This window comes from Pezoporus wallicus, unplaced genomic scaffold (genome assembly GCF_028554395.1).
Source record: "Pezoporus wallicus isolate ANWC-B61680 ecotype Strahan unplaced genomic scaffold, APGP_CSIRO_Pwel_v1 contig_7669, whole genome shotgun sequence".
NCBI classification, from domain to species: domain Eukaryota; kingdom Metazoa; phylum Chordata; class Aves; order Psittaciformes; family Psittacidae; genus Pezoporus; species Pezoporus wallicus.
In genome coordinates this window covers 72,541-97,108 of record NW_026635696.1, presented here as the reverse complement: position 1 = coordinate 97,108, position 24,568 = coordinate 72,541, and the positions used below count along the sequence as shown (strand labels likewise).

Sequence of the window (24,568 nt, the reverse complement as noted above, 5' to 3'; positions counted from 1 at the left end):
TCTTCCAGGAAATGGTTGGAAGAGTCTTATCTCAGCTCTTTCCCACTCATCCCTCAGGCAGTGAACAGTGGAGTCCCATCTCAGCTTCTCATACCGAACTTTGAGACAATGGACAGTGGAGTCTGATTTCAGATCAGTCTCTCACAAACCCCCATTTTCAAGAGGAGGAAAATGGAAGACCCAGGAAACTACAGACCAGTATCAACTCTTTGCCTGGCAGGATCATGGAGCAGATTCTCCTGGAATACATTCTAAGGCACATGAAATACAACGAGGTGGTTGGTAACAGCCAACATGATTTCACTAAGGGGAAATCTTGCCTGACTAATTTGGTGGCCTTCTATGATGGGGCTACAGAACTGATGGACAGGGGCAGAGTACTTGACATCATATACCTGTATGCAAGGCATTTGACAATGCCCTTCATGACATCCTTGTCTAAACTGGAGAGACATAAATTTAATGGGTGGACCACCAGGTGAATAAAGAATTGGGTGGATGGCCACATGCAGATTGTTGCTCAGTGTCCATGTAGAGGCTGGTGAAGAGTGGTGTCCCTCAGGGGTTGGTGTTGGGACTGATCCTGTTCAACATCTTTGTTCATGACATAGTGGTATTGAGTGAGCCCTCAGCACGTTTGCCAATGACACTAAACTGTGTGGCTCAGTTGGGACACTGGAGGGAAGTGTTGCCATCTAGAGGGACCTTGACATGCTTGAGAGGTGGGCCAAGGAAGTTCAACAATGCAAAGTGCAAGGTCCTACACCTGGGTCAGGACAATCCCAGGCACACCTACAGGTTGGACAGAGAAGTGATTAAGAGTAGCCCTGCAGAGAAGGACTTGGGAGTGCTGCTTGATGAAAAACTTAACATGAGCCAGCAGTGTGCGCTCACAGCCCAGAAAGCCAACTGTATACTGGGCTGCAACAAGAGAAGTGTGACCAGCAGGTCGAAGGAGGTGATCTTGCTGCTCTACTCTGCTCTCGTGAGAACCCACTTCGAATACTGTATGCAGTTCTGGTGTCCCCAATGTAAGAAGGACATGGAGCTTTTGGAGCAAGTCCAAAGGAGTGCCGTGAAGATGACAAGGGGCCTGGAGCGCTTCCCATACAAAGACATCATGAGAAAATTTGTGCTGTTTATTCTGGAGAGGGGGGCCTACAAGGATGCCAGAGAGGGACTCTTCATCAGGGACTGTAGTAATAGGACAGGGGGCCATGAGTTAAAACTTAAACAGGAAGTTCAGGTTACGTATAAGCAAGAAGTTCTTTACTGTGAGGGTTGTGAGGCACTGGAACAGGTTGCCCAAAGAAGTAGTAAATACTCCATCCCTGGCAATGAGATTGGACAGGGACTTAGGTGACAAGGCCTAGTGGGAGGTGTCCCTGCCCTTGGCCGGGCATTGGAACTCGATCATCATAAGGTTCTTTCCAACCTAAACCATTCTATGATTATATGATTGCAAGTGTGTGTATATTAGCTTTAATAATCAAGTGTTGTTAGAAATCTTGCAATTCACCTTAAAACTGCAAGCTGATGCTAAATGACACTTGTAGCCTTTTAGATGAATATCATTGTTCTAGCCTAAGACTATGTCTAGATCCAGCCGCACCTGGGTTCCATCAAGACTTTAGAAAGCAAGGGGATCTAGTCTGAACCTTGTGACTCAATGGGAGGGATGCCCTCATCCTTCGTGCCTTTGGTCTAAGGGGGCTTGAGCACCTCCTGTATGAAGATTGGCTGAGAAAGTTGGGGCTGTTCAGCCTGGAGAAGAGAAGGCTGCGTGGAGACCTCATACCAGCCTTCCAGTATCTGAAGGGGGCCTAGAAGGATGTTGGAGAAGGACTCTTGTCATGGTTTAAACAAAGTCAGCCATAAATCGTGCAGTCGCTCTCTCACTCCCCCCCTTTTTGCCCTCCCCCTGCTCCCGGAGGGATGGGAAGGAGAATCAAAAGAATGCAACTCCCATGGGCTGAGATAAGGACAGTTTAGTAAATAAGTTATAACACAAATCACTACTGCTACCACCAATAATAATAACGATAAAGGAAATAACAAGGGAAGAGAATACAACACCTCAGCACCAGCCGACCCTGAGATAACTCGTCCCACCCCACCTGACCGAGCACCGACCAATACCTAGTCCAACCTCGCAGTCCTAGCCCTTCTGGGTAACTCTCAGTTACATCCTGGCCATGACGTGCTGTGGTATGGAATACTTCTTTGGTCAGTTTGGGTCAGGTGTCCTGTCTCTGCTTCCTTCTGCCTTCCCCTCCTCCCTGGCAGAGCATGAGACTCACAAAGTCCTTGGTCAGAGTAAACATGACTTAGCAACAACTAAAAACATCGGTGTTATCAGCACCATTCCCCGGCTGAAAGTCAAAAACACAGTGCTGCACCAGCTACCAAGAAGGAGAAAAAATGACTGCTACTTCTGAACCCAGGACAACTCTTCATTAAGGGCTGTAGTGATAGGACAAGGGGTAACGGGTTCCAACTTAAACAGGGGAAGTTTAGGTTAGATATAAGGAAGAAGTTCTTTACTGTGAGGGTGGTGAGGCCCTGGAATGGATTGCCCAAGGAAGTTGTGAATGCTTCATCCCTGGCAGTGTTCGAGGTCAGGTTGGACAGAGCCTTGGGTGACATGGTTTAGTGTGAGGTGTCCCTGCCCAGGGCAGGAGGGTTGGAACTAGATGATCTTAAGGTCCTTTCCAACCCTAACTATTTTATGGTTTTATGATCTTTTGCTCAATTTTACCATGATTTTCCGTTGTATGCTTCATTTAATAAGTAATAAACTTTGCCATCGAATTCCCTCGGTGGAATGGGGGAAGAATTGGAAAGGTAAAAATGAAAAAAATCTCTTGGCTTGAGATAAAGAAAGTTTAATATTTAGAAAGATTTTTTTTTTTAATTGTAAGGGAAAAAAAACAAGCACCAACCAACCAAGAGAGAGGGAAAGAAAACCCAAAAAGGCAAATGATTCAAATGAAAGCAATTGCTCACCACCAACCAACTGATGCCCAGCCAGTCTCCGAACACTGTCACCACCTGGCAACTTCCACCCCTAGTTTATTGCTGAGCACAGTTTTGTATGGTCTGAAATATCCCTTTGGTCAGTTGGGGTCAGCTGTCCCAGCTGTTTCCCCTCCCAACTTCTTGTGCATCTCTTGCTGGCAGTGCAGTGTGAAGACCAGAAAAGGCCTTGATGCTGTGTCAGCACTGTTCAGCAGTAAATAAAACATCAGTGTGTTCTCAACACTATTTTTAGCCCAGTTTGAAAACATAGCACCATAGGAGCTACTATGAAGAAATTTAACTCTATACCGACCAAAACCAGTACACCTGAGTCTGGGATTACGCTTAAGGACAGCTTTTACTAACCTTCCAGTAATGAAACTACCTTGGGTGTTTTAATGCTTTGTATTTATGCTCTTATTGTAGCTAACTGCATGTCTTTTCAATGAACTGTTCTGTATCTTCTTTTTAGCACTTATCTGCATATGCAAAGACCTAAATAGTAGATATCTACAGGCTTTATTATACAAATAGAGGTTTTGATTAAAGTAACATTTTCTTAGGCTATTAAGAGAATCTCTGATTGTTTTTACTTGTGTTTAGTATTTGATCCCTCTTGATTTCTCAGAAGAATGTTACTATCTTTTAATGTTATTGTAGTGTTTTTTGGTTTATGTGTCCATAGCACACTTTAAAGTATCTATTAGATTCTAAATGTAAATTGAAGAAAGATAAATGTTCATCTATCATATCTACTTAAGCTGTGTGAAAAATGCACGTGGTGTGCTTGGGATACCAATAAATGTATCTTTCATCTTCAGATTTCCTCAAATGTTTTGCTGAAATTATGCTCAAGAATGCATTGTGTTCATTAAACTTTGTATTGTGATTGTACTTCTAACATAAATCTTATTGAAACACTCTTCAGTTTCCTTAAAGGAGATATGTTTATTGTCCATAATGAATTGGAAGATGGCTGGATGTGGGTTACAAATCTACGGACAGATGAGCAAGGTCTTATTGTAGAAGATCTGATAGAAGAAGTGGTAAGTAATTTTATATTCAGTTCTGTTGCAGAACTGAGATTTTTTGGGTTTATTTATTTTGTGCGTGTATAAGTTGACATTGAAATAAACCCAAACTAGTGGCATTTAACTGCCTGACTTTATGTACTTTTCTAAACTTTCCTGCAGTAATTGAATCTGTCACTTTTTAAATAGTTTAACAAACCTCTAAGTCTCATTCAGTATCCAAACAAAGTACTTATTCACATTATCCAAGCAAGTTCATGTGCCAATGAATGATACTGTGAACTTACTAGGCAGTTCCCTAAGGCAGTTTTGATAAAGAACTTGCTAGTCATTCAATTGTATTCTTGCTATGAATCATTCATAAATTCATAGACTGAAATTTTGCACTGTGGTATGTCTGTTGGTTTGATTTTTTTATTTTCTTTTTTTAAGGCCCAAGTGTGGGTTAAAAAGTCTACTGATGACTTAATTATACCTAGAAGGGCTTATGCTAAGTCAAGAAGCTAACCAGGTGACCTAAAGATAATTGAATTACTGCAGGAAAGAGATGGTTTAATGGACAGAAACACCCACCCCATCCTCTCACATTCTTTTTGTAAAGAAGTTCACCATTGCTCTGGAGTCTTGATGATGTTTGTTTTGCAGCATAGATATATATATTATTGTTTTCTATATTAATGGTTGGAGTTCAGTAAAGTTGAAGTTCAAGTTACCACATGTAAAGAAGGACTTAAAGAGTGACAGAAACAATCTTTTGAAATAAAGTGTTATGGCTGAATTTTCACTTCGTGAATGAAGTTGAAAAACTCTTTATGTGAAATGTGCAATAAGCCATCTAGTTAAAAAATGTCTTGGACTTATTAATGCTGTTTATTTCTACAGAAGGTCTTAATCTATGAAGTTAACTTTTCTAAACTCAAGCATACTGTTGTCATATCCTTAATATGTTAATTCTCCTATTAGGTAAGAGAAGAAGATCCACATGAAGGCAAAATGTAAGGATTTTTGTGTTGTTATTAAAAGCAAATCATAAAATAACTGTAAACTTTAGCAATGAGATTGGGAAGGTGAACCAAAGCTGTGTGTACTTGTTTTTTATCTTAAGACTTTTCTTCTATACCAGCTGTTGAAGATGCATAGTTAATTGACATGAAGTCTTGTATTAGTTATATCTAATGTTAATGGATTTTGCAGTGATAAAATCTTGGATGAGTCTCTCTGTGATCACTTTACCTAGAATATGTACAATGTAGGGTGTGGTGTTTTCTGATTTGTGGGGGCTTTTATACATATATGATTTGCCTTAGAGGTCTGGTCAACTCTAAGTGCATTAGAGGAATTATAGCCTAATAGTAACACTTTCTCTATATTAGCCTTATGTGCTAACACTTAAAGCAAAAACCAGGAGGCTGTAGAAGAATCTGTTTGCAGTGAATTCCAACTTGTTAAATATTAAAAAAACAAACCGAAGCCTAATACAATCTACAATGAACAATTAATTGATATTACACAAAACTGTTGATTGTTATACTGTTTTCAGTAGTTGAGTAACAAATGAAAGTTACAGAAAATTTCTAGTAGCTGGATAACTTCATCTGTCCTCCATTTGCTTGCTATAATCTCAGCTGCTGCTTCCTGTATTTATTGCCCAGTTTGCAGTTTCCAAAGGACGGATGATTGGAGAAGGCATTTCTTGTGTTGATGTGGTGGTTTGGTTTTTTTGTTTGTTTGTGGGTTCGGTTTGTTTGGGTTTTTTTGCTTTTTTTCTTTGTTTGTGGGGTTTTGGGTTGTTATTTTGGTTTTGTTTTTGTTTTTTTTTTGCATAGCAGCATAGCAGTAGTAGGGATGCCTTCAAATACAGGATTTTTATTTTTTTTTAAACAAAGTAGTTTATAGCGGATTCTTAGAGCTCTGACACTCAGTCCAGTTACTCATGCTGCTCAGAGGATTCCAGGGGAGTCAGGGATTTCTGTGAATATCAAATAGCCAGAGACTGTCACAGAATCACAGAATCCCAAGGGTTGGAAGGGACCTCAAAAGATCATCTAGTCCAACCCCCCTGCAAGAGAAGGGTAACCTAGAGTACATCACACAGGAACTTGTCCAGGTGGGCCTTGAATATCTCCAACATAGGAGACTCCACAACCCCCCTGGGCAACCTGTTCCAGTGCTCTGTCACTCTTACAGTAAAGAAATTTTTCCTGATGTTCACATGGAACCTCCTATGCTTCAGTTTACACCCATTGCCCCTTGTCCTATCACTGGACATCACTGAAAAAAGCCTAGCTCCATCATCCTGACACTCACCCTTTACATATTTGTAAACATTGATGAGGTCACCCCTCAGACTCCTCTTCTTCAAGCTAAAGAGACCCAGCTCCCTCAGCCTCTCCTCATAGGGGAGATGTTCCACTCCCTTAATCATCTTTGTGGCTCTGTGCTGGACTCTTTCAAGCAATTCCCTGTCCTTCTTGAACTGAGGGGCCCAGAACTGGACACAATAATCCAGATGTGGCCTCAGCAAGGCAGAGTAGAGGGGGAGGAGAACCTCTCTTGACCTACTAACCACACCCTTTCTAATGCACCCTAGGATGCCATTGGCCTTCTTGGCCACAAGGGCACATTGCTGGCTCATGGTCATCCTCCTATCCACCAGGACTCCCAGGTCCCTTTCCCCTTAGCTACTGTCCAGCAGGTCAACCCCCAACCTGTACTGGTACATGGGGTTGTTCTTCCCCAGATGCAAGACTCTACACTTGCTCTTGTTGAATTTCATCAGGTTTCTCCCCGCCCAACTCTCCAGCCTGTCCAGATCTCGCTGAATGGCAGCACAGCCTTCTGGTGTGTCAGCCACTCCTCCCAGTTTAGTATCATCAGCGAACTTGCTGAGGGTAAGGTAATATAGAAAGCAAGTTAGAACTAGAGCTCTTTTTTGATGCATAGATGAGGCTTTTTTTTGCACACTTAAATGTCTATGTGCGCACTCTGCAATCAAAGGCCATGTTTCTAGCTTTCCTGTGAAGGACAGGATGAACTCTTAAGATGTAGCATGTGATGTGCCACATGTAAACTGAATAGCCATACAATGTCAAGCTGTTTCCTGTAATCATAGGTATCAGGTTAATACTGGACAGATTGCTGTATTTTTTTAGGATGCTCTGATGCAAGACTCTGGAAGGTGCAAGGTGTGAGATTAAAGCAATTCGTAGTCTAACAAAGCTAGGTTTTATTTCCTTAGCTTCTAGCAAAATTAAATTTTATTTATTTCATACAGTATTTAGTTTCCATTAATCTCTTTGGGCTTTGCATTTCGCACTTCAAATAAATTGCTATCTGAGACTGATTGCCTGTCAAATTATCTAGCATTTAAACAGTGCCTTTTCTTCTCTAAACACACTTGGATTTGAACATCTACTATGTGTTGGACACTTGTATTGAAATGAGGTAGTTTATATATATATGTAGATATTATTTTTTCATTCTGTTGGTAGAAAAACAGAATTGCTGAGTAACATAAAGGTTGCTTATATAATCTATATGTGCTAGATTTTTATTTGATAAAGATTAATTCATAGGTGCCAGATATTAGTTCATAAGTGTCAGAATCTTAGATGTCACAACAACTAAAAAAGAGAAATAATAGTCTTGCTTTCTAATTTTTCTTCTTTATCTTTAAGATGGTTCCATGGGAAGATCTCCAAACAAGAGGCTTACAATTTGCTGATGACAGGTACTTGTATTTCACATGGAAACACAGTGATAGTGGAATGACACAATGCAATCATGTTTGTAACAGACTGCAGCAAACCCTGTTTTTTCTGTATAAACATGTGAACATCAGACCTGTAGTTGCTACTACATTGGAAAAAATCCTCATGGCTGAACACTGAGTATTTTTTTATGTTCTCAAGTACAGTTAGTTTAATATTTCTAATTGAAATAGTTAAATATTTTTTATTTTAGTAATATAAATTAAAAATATCTTGGGCTTCATCAAAATGCTGAGGAGAAAATACTGTTATGTACTTATAGAAGAATATATTATAAACTTTTCAGGCTCCTCACAGAAGAAAGAATTTTTAAAATGAAAACATCAAGATTTCTGACTCATACTTTTAACTAACATACCTTAAATATGAGAACAAAAGTGTTTTGGATTTTTTTTTAAAACACTGTCAAACTTATACACACACACCACCCCATATGCTCTTGTAAAGAGGTGGCAAAAGTAGGGATAGGTTGTCAGCTACAGCCAAATGATTTTGCATTAACTGGCAGTTTAGTACTGTTTCATCCTATTTGGGTGAAGAATGGAGATCACTGTTGAAACTTAAATCAGACTTTCCTTTAAGTGTGCAATTCTTGTTAATTTGTACAGAAAGAGCTTTGATAAGAGCTCAATAATGACATAGAGGTAACAGTGAATAACACTGTATTATGATATCTTTTCAGTTGGTCAGGTGTGCAGTTTTCTTGTGAGGCCTTCAGATAATACACCTGGTGATTATTCACTTTATTTTCGGACCTGTGAAAATATTCAGCGTTTTAAAATATGTCCAACATCAAGCAATCAGTTTATGATAGGAGGCAGATACTACAATAGGTAAGTTTTAATAGTTGTGTGCATTTTATACTTCTGTAAAGAATTTGTATAACATATTGCTGATAACTTACTAATATGATCATAAGATTTCAGTATTTCTTAAGAATATGCTGAGTTTTAACTAACTTGCCCAGTAGTTAGTTGTAACTAAGCACCTTCTAAAAGCCTTCAAAAGCTTAAGGGTAACATGTTTCTTTTGAAGTATTTTTTTCCTTCTGTAAATGATTTTCTTCACCCTATAAATTGGGTTATGATATGTAATTAGGAGAATTTTTCATTCTCTTGGAAGCTACTATTTATAATAGGGAGTTTTGTGTATATTAAAATGTTCATTTTATTGGAGACATTCAGTAGGGATTTTAAAGTATAAATAATAGAAATGGGTATTGACAAGAAAGGGAAAAATTGCTTTCATTGTTGAAAAGCATCATTAAATCACCTTAAAACATGTGAATGATGCTTTGGTCAGAAGTGCAGGTCACTTCATTTAGAGTGATGAAATTTGGGATGGGTTTGTTTTGCCACAGGTATAAAAATATGGTAATATGTACAAAAAGAAATAATAAGATATGTTTCCACTTTCCTGGGAGAAGCTATGAATACAGTTCCATCCTTGAATCAGTGACAGCTCTATGAATAAGATTATCAAGACTTCTCAGTAGTGAAAACTCACCTTTCTTTTTTAATTGAGGCCATTGCCTGTCACATAATCAGAAATTTTCCAGATTTGTTCACCTAAATCCAGGGCATCATGCCAGCAGCGAATCTCTCACTTCTAGCTTGGCTTCTGAGTGAGTAGAGGTCCAGCAGCTGGTGTCTGTGAAAATGTCAAGGTGTCTCCTAAGAAGTTCAGTGGAATTCATATGATTTCAAATGACTGATGGTTTGAGACTAAGCAATTGGAACCTTATTAACTTATGTATATCCCACACACAGGCTGCTTGAGTACTTTCTACATTAATCAGTCTGGCCTCCAGACATCCTTAATGAAAATCAAGCTAGTTGCAGTGTCAGCTTTTGATGAAGGTAAATCCCCTTTTGCCCATTATCTAGTTACATGGCTATTAGGAAGATGATAGGCTAAAAGCCCACACCCTAGCTGATGTCAAACTAATTAGCAAATTAGCAGAAGTTTTATTAGTCTCAAATGGCTTTGCAACATTAGATAGTATCACTCCAGAAGCTTACTGCAATAAGTTATTACTTCAGGAAATTAATTTCCTTCCGCTGTATTCATTTGTGTGTATATATAAAATACATTTACCTAGAGAAGAGTCTTTCCTTGGCATTGCATGGAAAGCAAAATTAAAAGATTAAACATCACTAAGTTAGGGTAGTATGCTTTTAGAGGTTTGTTTTTTTTTTAATATTTTGGTATTTGTTTCCAAAGATCCTGCTCAATGAAAGAGAGCTTCTTGGCTTTGAAAGACATCTAGTTTTAGTTGAACGTTTCAGGGAATTTCTAATATACTCTTAGGCAAAAATTCTGTCCAAGTTAGCATTTACTGAAAGTTGATAATCTTCTTGGAAGTTCAAACAGTATATAATACAAGATAATTATGCAAAATGAACGTGGTAACTGCCACAAAATATTTACTATAAGTTCTACTGCAGAAGGCAATAAATAAGAAACAGGAAAAAAGGAATTATGTTTGATGGGCTTTTTAATTCTTGTACTGGTCTATTTGTTATGGACACTAGAAGATGGAAGTCTTTAAATATATGAAGACTGAAGTGAATTGTTTTATGGAACAATTAGATGTGGCTGAAAAGCATCAAATGGCATTGAATCCAGAACAAAAACATAGGAAGTATGAATTAATGAAAAATAAAGAAATGATCTATGAGTATTTCTTGGGTGTTGTGGTTTAAGCCCAGCCGGCAACCCAGAACCATGCAGCCGCTTGCTCATGCCCCCCCTTCCCCCCCTGCTCCCAGAGAGATGGGGAGAAGAATTGAAAGAATGTAACTCCCACGGGTTGAGATAAGAACAGTCGAGTAACTAAGATATAACACAAAACCACTACTGCTACCACCAATAACAATAATGATAAGGGGAATAACAAGGGAAGAGAATACAACTGCTCACTACCTGCTGATACCCAGGCCAACTGAGAAGTGAACTTGCCTTTCCAGGTAACTATCAATTTACATCCTGGGCATGATGTGCTGTGGTATGGAGTACCTCTTTGGCTAGTTTGTGTCAGGTGTCCTGTCTCTGCTTCCTCTCGACTTCCCCTCCTCCCTGGCGGATCATGAGATTCAGAAAGTCCTTGGTCAGAGTAAACATTACTTGGTGTGTTATCAGCATTGTTCCCAGGCCAAGTCAAAACCACAGTACTGCACCAGCTACTAAGAAGGAGAAAAATGACTGCTACTGCTGAAATCAGGGCAATATCCACCCCTTATTCCATACCATTCACATCATGCTCAGATCCTGCATTTTTCAAAATGCCATCACTCTTGTCTTATATATATATACACACATATCCACACACACATAAAGAGAGAGATATCATTCCTTAGTGCATGGACCAATCCCTATAAAGCTGTTGAGTTCATCTGTTCCATGATGTTGGGCTCCATCTCTTGTAACAGTCTTTCAGAGCAGGAGAGACTGTGTGCAGTGTTGGACTGTTCCCTGCTGATGACACCACGGAACTCGTCTGGTCACTGCTGAGCTTGTCTGTTTTTTTCAAAGTTTGAGTAGCTGATGTACTTATCACTGGGGCTGGTTTAGCTGCTGTGCTTGGAGCTGAAGTAGCTGCATTGTCTGTTACAATCGGAGTTTGAGGAGCTACTGTACTTGTTGGGGTTGGTGTAGCTGCTGTTCTTGGAGCTGGAGTAGCTGCGCTGTCTGTTGCAGTCAGAATTTGAGTAGCTGCTGTACTTGTCACTGGTGTTGGTGTAGTTGCTGATGCTACCACCAACAGTAATAATGATAAGGGAAATAACAAGGGAAGAGAATACAACCGCTCACCACCTGCCAACTGATACCCAGACCGACTGAGCAGCGATCTAGCCCTTCCAGTTAATTGCCCCCAGTTTATATACTGGGCATGACGTGATGTGGTATGGAATCCCTCTTTGGCTAGTTTGGGTCAGTTGTCCTGTCTCTGCTTCCGCTCTTCTTCCCCTCTTCCCTGGCAGAGCAGGAGACTCAGGAAGTCCTTGGTCAGAGTAAACATTGCTTAGCAACAGCTAAAAACATTGGTGTTAACAGCATTGTTCCCAGGCTGAAAGTCAAAAACATAGCACTGCACCAGCTACTAAGAAGGAGAAAAATGACTGCTACTGCTGAACTCTGGACAGTGGGCAGAGGGAACACCTGTTTTTCTTCTTTATAACTTACCTAAATATGTGGAGTATGTCTTCAAGGTGTAAAAGTAGAGGTTGAAGAAGTGGTGCTTGTTTAAATGGATCTGTTAAACTTTTTTAATTGATTTTTTTAATAAGCTATTTCTTTAAATGATTTGAAGGTTTCTGTTTTGAATGCAGTACTAGTAGTAGACTGGAACTTTAGAAAAAGTCATCCTTTGTAATAGTGTTGTTTCTCTTAATATTCTTCTCTTTTAGTGATTTTAAGTGGGATTAAAAAATGTATAAAATAAAACCAATCTGTTATTTGTTTGAAGTGTATTGATTGCAGTTAGTCACATAAATTACAGACCAAGATTTTCTTTAAAAAAGAAAAAAAAAGAGCCTGAAGAATAGTAAGGAAACATTTCTTTGATACAGTGCAATATACAGTTGGCTTTCTGGGCTGCCAGCACACACTGCTGGTAAATGTTAAGTTTCTCATCAAGCAGCACCCCCAAGTCCTTTGCAGGACTACTCTGAACCACTTCTCCATTCAACCTGTATCTGTGCCTGGGATTGCCCTGACCCAGGTGTAGGACCTTGCACTTTGCATTTTTGAACTTCATTGGCCCACCTCTTAAGTGTGTCAATGTCCCTCTGGATGGCATCCCTTCCCTCCAGCATATCAACCAAACTGCACAGCTTAGTGTCTTCAGCAAACTTGCTGAGATCACATGCAATCCCACTGTCCACATTACCGAAAAATATGTTGAACAAGATTGGTCCCAGTGCCAACCCCTGAGGGACACCACTCGTTACTCATCTCCATTAGTAAATTGATCCACCAGGTGGTCCATCCATCAAATTTATGTCTCTCCAGTTGTCCTGGGTTCAGCAGTAGCAGTCATGTTTTTTTTCCTTTGTGTTAGCTGGTGCAGTGCTGTGTTTTGACTTCCAGCCTGAGAACAGTGTTGGTGAAGCCGATGTTTTCAGTTGTTGCTAAGTGATGTTTACCCTGACCAAGGACTTTGTGAGGCTCATGCTCTGCCAGGGAGGAGGGGAAGCTGTGAGGAAGCAGAGATGGGGCGCCTGACCCGGGCTAGCCAGGGAGGTATTCCATACCACAGCACGTCATGGCTGGGGTGGGGGGTAACTGGGAGTTACCTGGAAGGACACGGGCTTCCGGGTGGAACTCGTTTTCTTGGCCAGTGGTATCGTATTCTCTTCCCTTGTTATTTTCCCTTATCATTGTTGTAGTTGATAGTAGCGGTGGTGATTTGTGTTGTACATTGGTTGCTGGACTGTTCTTGTCTCAACCCGTAGGAGTTGCACTCTTTCGATCCTCCTGCCCGTTCCTCCGGGAGCGGGGAAGGGGAGAGCCCCAGTGGGGGGGAGATGGACCTCGATTGTTGTCAGCTCGGCACCACTCACTGGGAGTGAGTGAACAAGTTACCTGACTGGGTTTAAACCACGACACCAGTGTAGACAAGGATGTCACTCAGGACAGTGTTGAATGCTTTGCATAAGTCCAGGTAGATGACGTCAACTGCTTTGCCCCAATCCATCAGTTCTGTAGCCCCATCATAGAAGGCCACCAAATTGGTCAGGAAGGATTTCCCCTTTTAGTGAAGCCATGCTGGCTGTCACCAACCAGCTTGTCGTTTTTCATGTGCCTTAACATGCTTTCCAGGAGAACCTGCTCCAAGATTTTGCCAGGCACAGAGGTGAGACTGACTGGTCTGTAGTTCTCTGGGTCTTCTATTTTCCCCTTCTTGAAAATAGGGTTTATATTTCCCTTTTTCCAGTCGTTGGGAAGTTCACCTGACTGCTATGATTTTTCAGATATGATGGCCAGAGGCTTAGCAACTTCATTTGCCAGCTCCTTCAGGACCCGCGGATGGATTTCATCAGGGCCTATGGACTTGTGCACATTCAGCTTCCTAAGATGATCTCAAACCTGATCCTCTCCTACAGTGGGCCTAAGCTCTTCATTCTCACAGTCCCTGAATCTGCCTTCCAAGACTTGGGCGGTGTGGTCTGAGCACTTGTCAGTGAAAGCGGAGGAAAGGAAATCATTAAGAACCTCAGCCTTCTCCAAATCCAGGGTAGCCAGTTCTCCCGATTGCTTCTGGAGAGGGCCCACATTATCCCTAGTCTGTCTTTTGTTTGTGACATACCTATAGCAGCGTTTCCTGTAGGCCTCCTGGCCTTCCTGCCCCTTTTTCTTCTTTTTTGGATGCAGCACTCCTGAGCTTGGAGGAGCTGATCATTGAATATCAGCCAGCAGTCTTGGCCTCTCCTTACCTCTAGGGCTTTATTCCCTGGAACCTTACTGAGCAGGTTCCTGAAGAGGCCAAAGTCTGATCTCTTGAAGTCCAAGACGGCAAGCTTGCTGCGTGCCCTTCTCACTGCCCTAAGGATCTCGAAGTCCACCATCTCATCATCACTGCAGCCAAAGCTGCCTTAGAGGGTCACGTTCCCCACCTTCCCCTCCCTGTTGGTGAGCACGAGGTCAAGCATGGCACCTCTCCTTGTTGGTTCTTTTATCACTTGCAAAAGGATGTTGTCTTCCACACAATCGAGGAACCTCCTGGATTGCTTCTGCCGGGCGGTACTGTCCCTCCAACAGATATCAGGGTGGTTAAAGTCCCCCATGAGGACAAGGGCCTGCAAGCGTGAGGCTGCTCCTATCTGTCTATAGAGAGCTTCATCCACAGAGTCCCCCTGATCATATGGCCTGTAACAGAACCCCACCCTCTGTAGGCAGATAGGTGCAGCCTTGCATTCACAAACCCTTGTCCTCATTGTGACTTCAACCACCCTGATATCTGATGGAGAGTCCACACAGGAGAACACAAGCAATCCAGGTGGTTCCTGGAATATGTTGATAATAACTTCCTTCTTCAAGCAATACAGTAACCAACTAGGAGCAGGGCTATGCTGGACCTTGTTCTTCAAAAAAAGGAGGGGCCGGTGGAGAATGTTAAGCTTGAGGGCAGCCTTGGCTGTAGTAACCACAAAACGGGTGAGTTTGAGATCCTTAGGGCAGCAAGGAGGGTGCGCAGCAGTCTCACTACCCTGAACTTCAGGAGAGTGGACCTAGAAAGCTGGTTAATATTCAAGGATCCCCTCCTGCAAGCTCAGGCACAATGCATCCCAAGAAAGAGGAAGTCAGGCAAGAATGCCAGGAGGCCTACATGGTTGAACAAGGAGCTCCTGAACAGACTCCAGCACAAAAAGGAGGACTACAGAGGGTGAAAGCAGAGACAGGTAGCCTGGGAGGAATTTAGAGAAATAGAACAGCCATGGATCAGGTTAGGAAAGCTAAAGCCCTGACAGAATTAAGTGTGGCCAGAGCCATTGCCCAGGGAGACGAGGGAAAATGTGGGCCCTCTCTGGAAGGAAATGGGAGACCTGGTCTCCCAGGACATGGAGAAGGCTGAGGTACTCAATGACTTGTTTGCTTCCATCTTCACTGGCAAGACCTCCAGCCACACTGCCCAAGTCACAGAAGGCCATAGCAGGGACTGGGGGAATGAAAAACCGCCTGCCATTGATCAGGTTCAAGAACATCTAAGGAACTTGTAGATGCACAAGTCCATGGGACTTGATGCATTAGTGGGTCCTGAGGGAATTTGCCAAGATATTATCCATCATAATTGAGAAGCTGTGGCAGTCCCGTGAATTTCCTGCTGACTGAAAAAGTGGAAATATAACACCCAATTTTAAAAAAGGAAATAAGGCAGACCCAGGGAAGTACAGACTGGTCAGTCTTGCCTCAGTGCCTGGCAAAGTCATGGAGCAGATCCTCCTGGAAACTTTGCTAAGACACGTGGATGGTATGGGGGTAGTGACAGCCAATGTGGCATCACTAAGGGAAATCGTACCTGATGAATTTGGTGGTCTTCTATGATAGGGCTGCTGCATTGGTGGATAAGGGGCTGGCGACTGACATCATCTACCTGGACTTGTGCAAGGCTTTTGAAAGTTTCCCACATGACATACTTATGTCTAAACTGAAGAAGCATGGATTTGAAGGATGGGCCACACAGTGGATAAGGAATTGTCTGAATGGCCAAACTCAAAGAGTTGCGGTCAATGGCTCAATGTCCAGATGGAGATCTGAGATGATTGGCATTCCTCAGGGATCAATATTGGGACCAATCTTGTTCAGCATTTTTTCTGGCAGCATGGACAGTGGGATGGAGTGCACCCTCAGCAAGTTTGCTGAAGACACTAAGTTATGTGGTTCAGTTGATATGCTGGAGGGAAGGGATGCCATCCAGAGGGATCTGGACACTCTTGAGAGGTGGGCCAATGCCAACCTTATGAAGTTCAACTAAGCCAAGTGCAAGATCCTGTACCTGGGTTGGGGCAATCCCAAGCAGAAACACAGGCAGGGTGGAGACTGGTTCGAGAGCACCTGTGGAGAACTTGGGTGTGTTGGTCTATGAGAAGCTGAACATGAGCCGGCAGTGTGTGCTCGCAGCCCAGAAAGCCAACCGTATCCTGGGCTGCATCAAAAGAAGTGTGACCAGCAGGTCGAAGGAGGTATCCTTGTCCCTCTACTCTGCTCTCTGCTCATTCATCTGTATGTTAATGTTGTTTCTCTTTATTACAACATAACTTTCAATTACTGCAAAAATAAGAGCAATTGTATTTTAACTTGCATCTGTCACTACTTCTCTCCCAGTCCTTCAAAATACAATTTAAACCTGATTCTGGTAATTCTTCCCTGTAGAAGAGCGTTACTGACTGGGGAGCTAAATAAACAGGATAGCTCAGTGATTTTGAAGTATAACCTGCATAATCCATGTTGAAAAACTTTTTTATTTCCCACTACTGTCTTCTTTCAAAAAAATTCCTTTATACAATTTGAAGTATCTCCCATTCCTCTTCCCTCATTTCTCTAGGACTTTGAAAATTATTATTAATAGAATAGCAGTTTTGCTAGAGAGCTGAGAAATGCACATGTGTTACTTGAATGTAGAAAATAAAGCGTACTCATGGGGCATTGTTGTGGGTTGACCTTGTCTGGCTGCCAGGTGCCCACCAATTCCCTCTCTCAATCCCCCTTCTCAGTGGGACAGGGGGAGAAAATAAGATTAACTCGTGGGTCAAGAAAAAGGCAGCTTATTAAAGAAAAGCAGAGGCTGCATGTGGAAGCAAAGGAAAACAAGATTTATTCTCTATTTCCCATCAGTAGGTGATGTCCAGCCACTTCCTGGGAAGTAGGGCCTCAGTAAGCATAGCAGTTGCTTTCGAAGACAAACACCTTAATAACAAATGCCCCATCTCCTCATTTCTCTTAACTTTTATTGCTGAGCAGACATCATATGGTATGGAATACCCCTTTGGTCAGTTTGGGTCAGCTGTCCTGGCTATGTCCCTTCCCAACCTCTTTCCCACCCCCAGCTTGCTGGCCTTTGAGGAGTAGGGTTGGAGAGACAGCCTTGATGCTGTGTGAACACTACTCAGCAGTAGCCACAACTGGTTTGTTATCAGCACGTTCTAGCTACAAATACAGGGCACAGCACTATGAGGGCTGCTATGAGGAAAATCAACTCCATCCCAGCCAGACCCAATACAGTAATTTTGAACAACTGTCTGAAAATTTTCTGTGTAGTTTAGAATTAATACATCATGAGTACAGTTCTGCAAATTTTCTTGATTTCAATGTATTAGTAAATTGTCATCACTCTAAAGGTTATGATGTTTAACACTTGACTTTTATTATAAATTTCTGAGGAAATGTAGTATGATTGAATAGAAAACCAAATTCTCATACAGAGGAGAAACTAACTGATTTAACATTTTAAATCTTTTTTTTTTTTTTATTTGAACAGTATTGCTGAGATCATTGAACATTATAGAAAAGACCAGATTGTTGAAGGATATTACCTTAAAGATCCTGTTCCAATGCAGGTAAAATTTTATCTCTGAGGACTTGTTATTGATGATAGAGTTAATTCATTTTCTATTTTATAAATATTTGAGGACTGCAGTTGAGGTATGCATGATAGTTAAATGCGTAATCCCATCCTGAATTTTTGTTTTCAGTTTCTGTGTTTCTTTCATTTTATCCTCATATGCATTCACTTATCTAAGGTTGGCTTGTAGTAAACAGAACATATGGTAAGCTTTGTTTGTGCTCTGGGGTGTAAATGCTCTGTCTTGTGCCCCCGGCTCTGGTCCCTGTTTGAACCAGTGCTGTGCCTTAATACTATGTTGGGGTTGGGGGAAATAGGCTGCCCTCCATTCTTCTGTGTCTGGTATCTTTTCTCCCCCAGATGAAACCTACATGCACAGAAAAGCTTCAGAGATGATCAGGGGGCTGGGATTACAGGGTGTGTTCTGGAACATTGTTGCCCTGTAGCGTAAATTCATTCTAAGAGATCACTGATAATAAATCACATTGTTTAGTTTTTCATAAAGTTATAGCTAATTCTAAAGTACTTCTATACTTTGTTCCCTATCTATTCTCAAACTTTCCTGTTTTGATGGTTAGAAATTTGGTTTCAGGTCTCCACATGGACATTGAGCCATTAACGACAACTCTTTGAGTGTGGCTATTCAGACAATTCCTTATCCACTGAGTGGTCCATCCTTTAAATCCATGTTTCTTCAGTTTAGAGACAAGGATGTCATGTGGGACAGTGTCAAAGGCCTTGCGCAAGTCCATGTAGATGATGTCAGTTGCTGGTCCCTTATCCACCAATTCCATAGCCCTGTCGTAGAAGGCCACCAAATTTGTCATGCACGATTTCCCTTAGTGATGCCACGTTGGCTGTCACCAATCACCCCCTTATTGTCCACATGTCTTAGCAAAGTTTCCAGGAGGATCTGCTCCATGACCTTGCCAGGCACTGAGGTGAGACAGACAAGTATGTAGTTCCCTGGGTCTGTCTTATTTCCTTTTTTAGAAATGGGGGTTATATTTCCCCTTTTCCAGTCAGCAGGAGCTTCACCAGATTGCCACGACTTCTCAAATATGATGAATAATGTCTTGGTTCTTCTGAAGTCCAGAGTAGTGAGCTTGCCGCCCTAAGGATCTCAAACTCTACCATTTTGTGGTCACTACAGCCAAGGCTGCCCTCAAGCTTCACATTCCCCACCAGTCCCACCCTTTTGGTGAGAACAAGGTCCAACAGCCCCTCTCCTCATTGGTTTATTTAGAGAAGGAAGTTATCATCTACATTTTCCAGGAGCCTCCTGGATTGCTTATGCCGTGCTGTATTGTCCCTGCAACAGATATCAGAGTGGTTGAAGTCCCCCCTGAGGACCAGGGCTTATGAATGCAGTGCTGCACCTATCCTTCTGCAGAGGGCCCCCTCCACTTGGTCTTCCTGGTCAGGTGGACTGTAGCAGACCCCCACTGTCATATTCCCTGTCCCTTCTTTCCCTTTAATCCTGACCTGTAATCTCTCTGTTGGATCTTCATTCATCCCCAGGTGGAGCTCTGCCCTCCACCTGGTACCCTGCAATTAGGGTGACACTTCCTCTTTGTCTCCCCTGCCTCTCCTTCCCAAAGAGCATGTATCCTGGACATGCTGGAGCATATCCTGGAGCACCTATGACATCTGTGTTGGAGCAATCCCAGGCACAGCTACAGGTAGGGCAGAGAAGAGATTCAGAGCAGCCCTGCGGAGAAGGACATGGGGGTGTTGATCGATGAGGAAATGAACATGAGCGGGCAGTGTGCGCTTGCAGCCCAGAAAGCCAACTGTATCCTGAGCTGCATCAAAAGGAGCATGACCAGCAGGTCGAGGGAGGTGATCCTGCCCATCTAAATTGCTCTTGTGAGACCCCACTTGAAGTATTGTGTACAGTTCTGGTGTCCTCAACATAAAAAGGATATGGAACTGTTGGAACAAGTCCAGAGGAGGGCCACCAGGATGATCAGGGGACAGGAGCACCTCCCATATGAAGATAGGCTGAGAAAGTTAGGGCTGTTCAGCCTGGAGAAGAGAAGGCTGCATGGAGACCTCATAGCAGCCTTCCAGTATCTGAAGGCGGCCTAGAAGGATGCTGGAGAGGAACTCGTCATTAGGGACTGTAGTGATAGGACAAGGGGTTGCGGGTTAAAACTTAAACAGGGGAAGTTTAGATTGGATATAAGGAGGAATTTCTTTACTGTAAGGGTGTTGAGGCACTGGAATGGGTTGCCCAGGGAAGTTGTGAATGCTCCATCCCTGGCAGTGTTCAAGGCCAGGTTGGACGAGGCCTTGGGTGACATGGTTTAGTGTGAGGTGTCCCTGCCCATAGCAGGGGCATTGGAACTTGATGATCTTAAGGTCCTTTCCAACCCTAACTATTCTATGATTCTATGATCCTGTCATCTTGCCTTTGTCATGTTGTTCAAAACCATAATTTTAGACATATGGGGGCGAAGGGAGTAATGCAGAGTGTTTTTTATGGAGCCAGTGCATATATCACTTCTCAATACTGTTCTTGCTGCTTGACAGACTTGCTTTTCATTGTTTCTTATGGCTAAAGATTTTTTTTTCCAATCATCTGACTTTTTAAGGTCAAACTTGTCTTGCCTTTTGGCTGTTCTAGCTTGGTATTTACATTTCCAGATCATAGTTTTCTATGTGAATTTATCCTTTTTCTATTTCCTGTTTCTACTTTCTCCTACTGTTTTTTGTTAGAATGATACTCATTTAGGACATGAGTGCTAATAAGATTAGTGACGGATTGTGTAATTTTGTGTGTTAATCATTCAGTTTTAATTTTGAACTGCATCATTCTTGTTGATTCACAGTTTATCCTTAATTACTCAGTCCCAAAAGTATTGGTAGAAGACAATTAGAAGCTAAATAGCATTGTGTAAATTTCACATAAATCACCATGAAAGATGCTGCTTTCTATTTAGAGTTAAAAAAATAAATACACATGTTACTTAGTGAAAGTTGGTCTGTATTTATGCCTTATTTTTCTTCTCATAATTCTGGCCAAATCATTCCACATTAAAGTTATATTATATTTTGGGCAAAGGTATTGTATTAAATTATATTAGTTTGTTAAGACACAGAAGAGAATAATAATAAATAACTGTTAGCACTTAATAAAATTTCAGTTGCAGCTTCATATTGTGCAATTGTTTCATGGCAGTTTCTGAACTTAAAAAAATGTTGGTTTCTTCCTTTTTTCCCAGTATCAAGAACAAGTGCTTAATGATACAGTGGATGGAAAAGAAATCTACAATACAATTCGTCACAAAACAAAGGATGCTTTTTATAAAAATATTGTCAAGAAAGGATATCTTCTAAAAAAAAGTGAGTTCCGTTTGATTCTATGAAAAGTTTCTCTCTAAAAAAATGGAGCTATTGATGCATATTTTGTGTAGTACTGGTACTAGTGGAGGCAAAATTGAAGTGAGCAAATGGTGGTAGAAAGCCTGTATGAAAGTTTCTTTTTCCTGAAGAAGTACATAGATAGAAAGACATAATACATAAAATGACATGCAATATAAAAATGTGGATTGGCAGTTTTTGCAAAAAAAAACAGACAGAAAGCATGACAAAAAATTAAGCTCCTTTTATCAAAGGAAATGTTTAGACTCATTAAATTAAGTACATTTTGATAAAAAGCATTCATATTTAATGCACACCTTGTTTAAATTTAAGCTGATCACATGGGTTAAAGAGAGCTAGATTAATGTAAATCAGTACATTCACTGGAGACCAGAGCTGGTTTAATTTTGTTATTCCAACTTAGAAAATATAGAATAATAGAATCATAGAAGAGTTAGGGTTGGAAAGGACCTTAAGATCAGCTGGTTCCAACCCCCCTGCCATGGGCAGGGACACCTCACACTAAACTATGTCACCCAAGGCTCTGTCCAACCTGGCCTTGAACATTGCCAGGGATGGAGCATTTCCCACTTCCTTGGGCAACCTGTTCCAGTGCCTCACCACCCTCACAATAAAGAACTTCTGCTTATATCCAATCTAAACTTCCCATTTAAATTTGAACTAGTTACCCCTTGTCCTATCACTACAATCAATGGTGAAGAGTCTCTCTCCAGCATCCCTACAGGCCCCCCTTCAGATACCGGAAGGCTGCTATGAGGTCTCCACGCAGCCTTCTCTTCTCCAGGCTGAACAGCCCCAACTTTCTCAGCCTATCTTCATACGGGAGGTGCTCCAGTCCCCTTACCATCCTCGTGGCCCTCCTTTGGACTTGTTCCAACAGTTCCATGTCCTTTCTATGTTGAGGACACCAGAACTGTACACATTACTCCAAGTTTAATTTAAAATGTATATTCTGGTGTACAAGGTACATGGAGACTTTTTTAAGATTCTAACGCTTACACAGTCAACATAGCATAGAATAATTAGATTCAAAGCTGCTTGACTCATTTCAATATATCACTGGAAGATTACCAGGATTTTGAAGTGCCAAGGAAGCTAGTCCCTTTCCAAGTATCATTATTTTAGTTTTTCTAAAAGTTGACATAAAAAAAATAAACAAAACCAAAAGTATTAAAGTTTCTGCATATGACAAAGACAGTAGCTAAAACAATAAGTTACCAGATCATTGTCTGGATAGCAAGCAAAAGTGAGAAAGAAGGTGTTCCAGAACTGGGGGATTTCGGGTTGAGAATAACGCAACATAATGAGGAAAAACAGCTAGTTTATTTATACAAGAAGACTATGGAAAGGAAAATGCTGAGATAGCAAAGAATACAGTAAAGGATATTTCTGATGTTTGGTTATCTTACCAACCCCAAAGACCATGTGATTATGATCAGGAAATCTGCTTCGAGAGACATCATCGCAGTGCGAGGTGACAGGCTCAACGTTAGTGGGCGTCCCCACGGAGGCAGTGTTGACCTGGGTGGTATGAAGGTCTGCCTCCTCGCACTGCATGAGGCTCGGGCTTTTTATCCTAGCAAAAATGCACACTCATTCCGACGTAGGGGGCCAGCCTACATCGGAAGGAGTGTCCAGTTACAGCTTTTTGCCACAATTGTGCAGTTACTATCTCACAGGACTTTTCAGGGATTTCCAAAGGGGACTTCAGGACTTTTGGGGGATTTTCAGGGAGGAACCACCACGGATCATTATCTCATGTGTCTTGCAACTGGTATAAGACTGCCTTTTGCTAACAGTGGTGTTAACTCCCCTATTTTCAAGGTTATATTCCCACAACCTGTGCCAAACAATACTTTTCTATTTTTGTGTGTTTCACCACAGACCATTATCTAGTGTCACTGACACAGAAGGTAAGCATTTAAATATGGCCAAATTTAGAAGACTCATTCAAATGCAATAAAAACTAGAACCTTTGAATAAAGCAAGGAATGCATCTCTTCTCTTGAGACTGCTAATTCTGAGAGGTGTAGAGGGATGTGGTAGGAATGAACTTTAAGTTATCCCTAAAAGAGATAATGAGATACCTTAAATGTGCAAGCAGGAGTACTGAGTAGGTGTGGAGAGATGCACATACCTGCATATAGAACAGAAATTTAATAAAATCACTCTTCCATCTAGTGGAGTATAATAACTGGATGTCAGTTTTCCAAAACTGTGAGTGCTAGTGATTATTTATGAAGTGCTGTGGTGGATCTGTGATGATCAAGTAAAAAATTAAAGCTGAATGTTTTTCTAAAAGGTACTTTGGTTTATGTAAGAATTAGTTGCAGAAAGTTCCTTATCAGTTGCAATTCAGAGGACATTAAACAATGCATGATTTATTTTTGGTTTAGTCAGTGGCTAAATCCATATTTTTACAAATACATCTAACGTGTCTTTTAACAAACCTTGACATATAAATCTCTGGTTATTCATTTTTTATTATTTTTTTTCCTGAAACATGTGGAACTGGTCAAATTTTTTGATATAGGTGTGTTTGAGGCATGGGTTTGATCCATGTTTGTATGTATTGTATTCCCATTTCTACTCTTCAGTCTTTGTGATTTAAGATATTGTGATGTAATCTTTTATGCTGATCAGAGTTTATGATTAGAGTTTATGAATAATTTTCTCATGTCAAAGGAAATCTATTTCTTAATTTAAATAACCATAATAAATTGGATCACTTAGGGCATCACACATTATTTGCAAACTGTATAGACGGTCTTCCCACTGATATGAACGGATCTCATATGCACTTGCATAATCCTGCTGAGATTAATGAAAATGTTTAGAGCACCATTTAAAATTGTACTTGAATCTATGAAGAGTCTAGTTTTAACTGTGTGCTACAAAAAAATGAGTATGTGTAACTGATGTTATTGCTTAAGCATGATTAACTGTACATCATTCTGTTTGTATTTTGGCAAAAACCTCACTAACCTTTTTTCTCCATTTACAAAATTTGCATTTTCTTCAAAACAATATTGTAACTTCTTACTTCCTTTCTTTACAGGTAAAGGAAAGAGATGGAAAAACTTGTATTTTATATTGGAGGGAAATGATGCCCAACTTATTTATTTTGAAAGTGAAAAACGAGCCACAAAGCCTAAAGGATTAATAGACCTTAGTGTGTGTTCAGTCTATGGAGTACATGACAGTTTATTTGGCAGGTAGGACTCTTGTTTTTTAATTCTTGTACATGCAGCAGGATGGTTAACTACTAGTTTGAGGCATATACAAGATACAGACAATAT

At 41.1% G+C, this 24,568-nt stretch overlaps 1 protein-coding gene across 1 annotated transcript in view; it reads left to right on the top strand.

Moving 5' to 3' along the window:
- Positions 1–24,568, top strand: part of LOC130592798 (ras GTPase-activating protein 1-like) — a 131,718-nt gene that overhangs the window by 51,607 nt on the left and 55,543 nt on the right. The window contains exons 6-12 of the mRNA XM_057397372.1: positions 3,947–4,064; positions 5,013–5,044; positions 7,727–7,779; positions 8,502–8,652; positions 17,799–17,877; positions 21,110–21,230; positions 24,328–24,484. Of these exons, the coding sequence (XP_057253355.1) occupies positions 3,947–4,064; positions 5,013–5,044; positions 7,727–7,779; positions 8,502–8,652; positions 17,799–17,877; positions 21,110–21,230; positions 24,328–24,484 (711 nt within the window). The remainder of the gene's footprint in view (positions 1–3,946; positions 4,065–5,012; positions 5,045–7,726; positions 7,780–8,501; positions 8,653–17,798; positions 17,878–21,109; positions 21,231–24,327; positions 24,485–24,568) is intronic.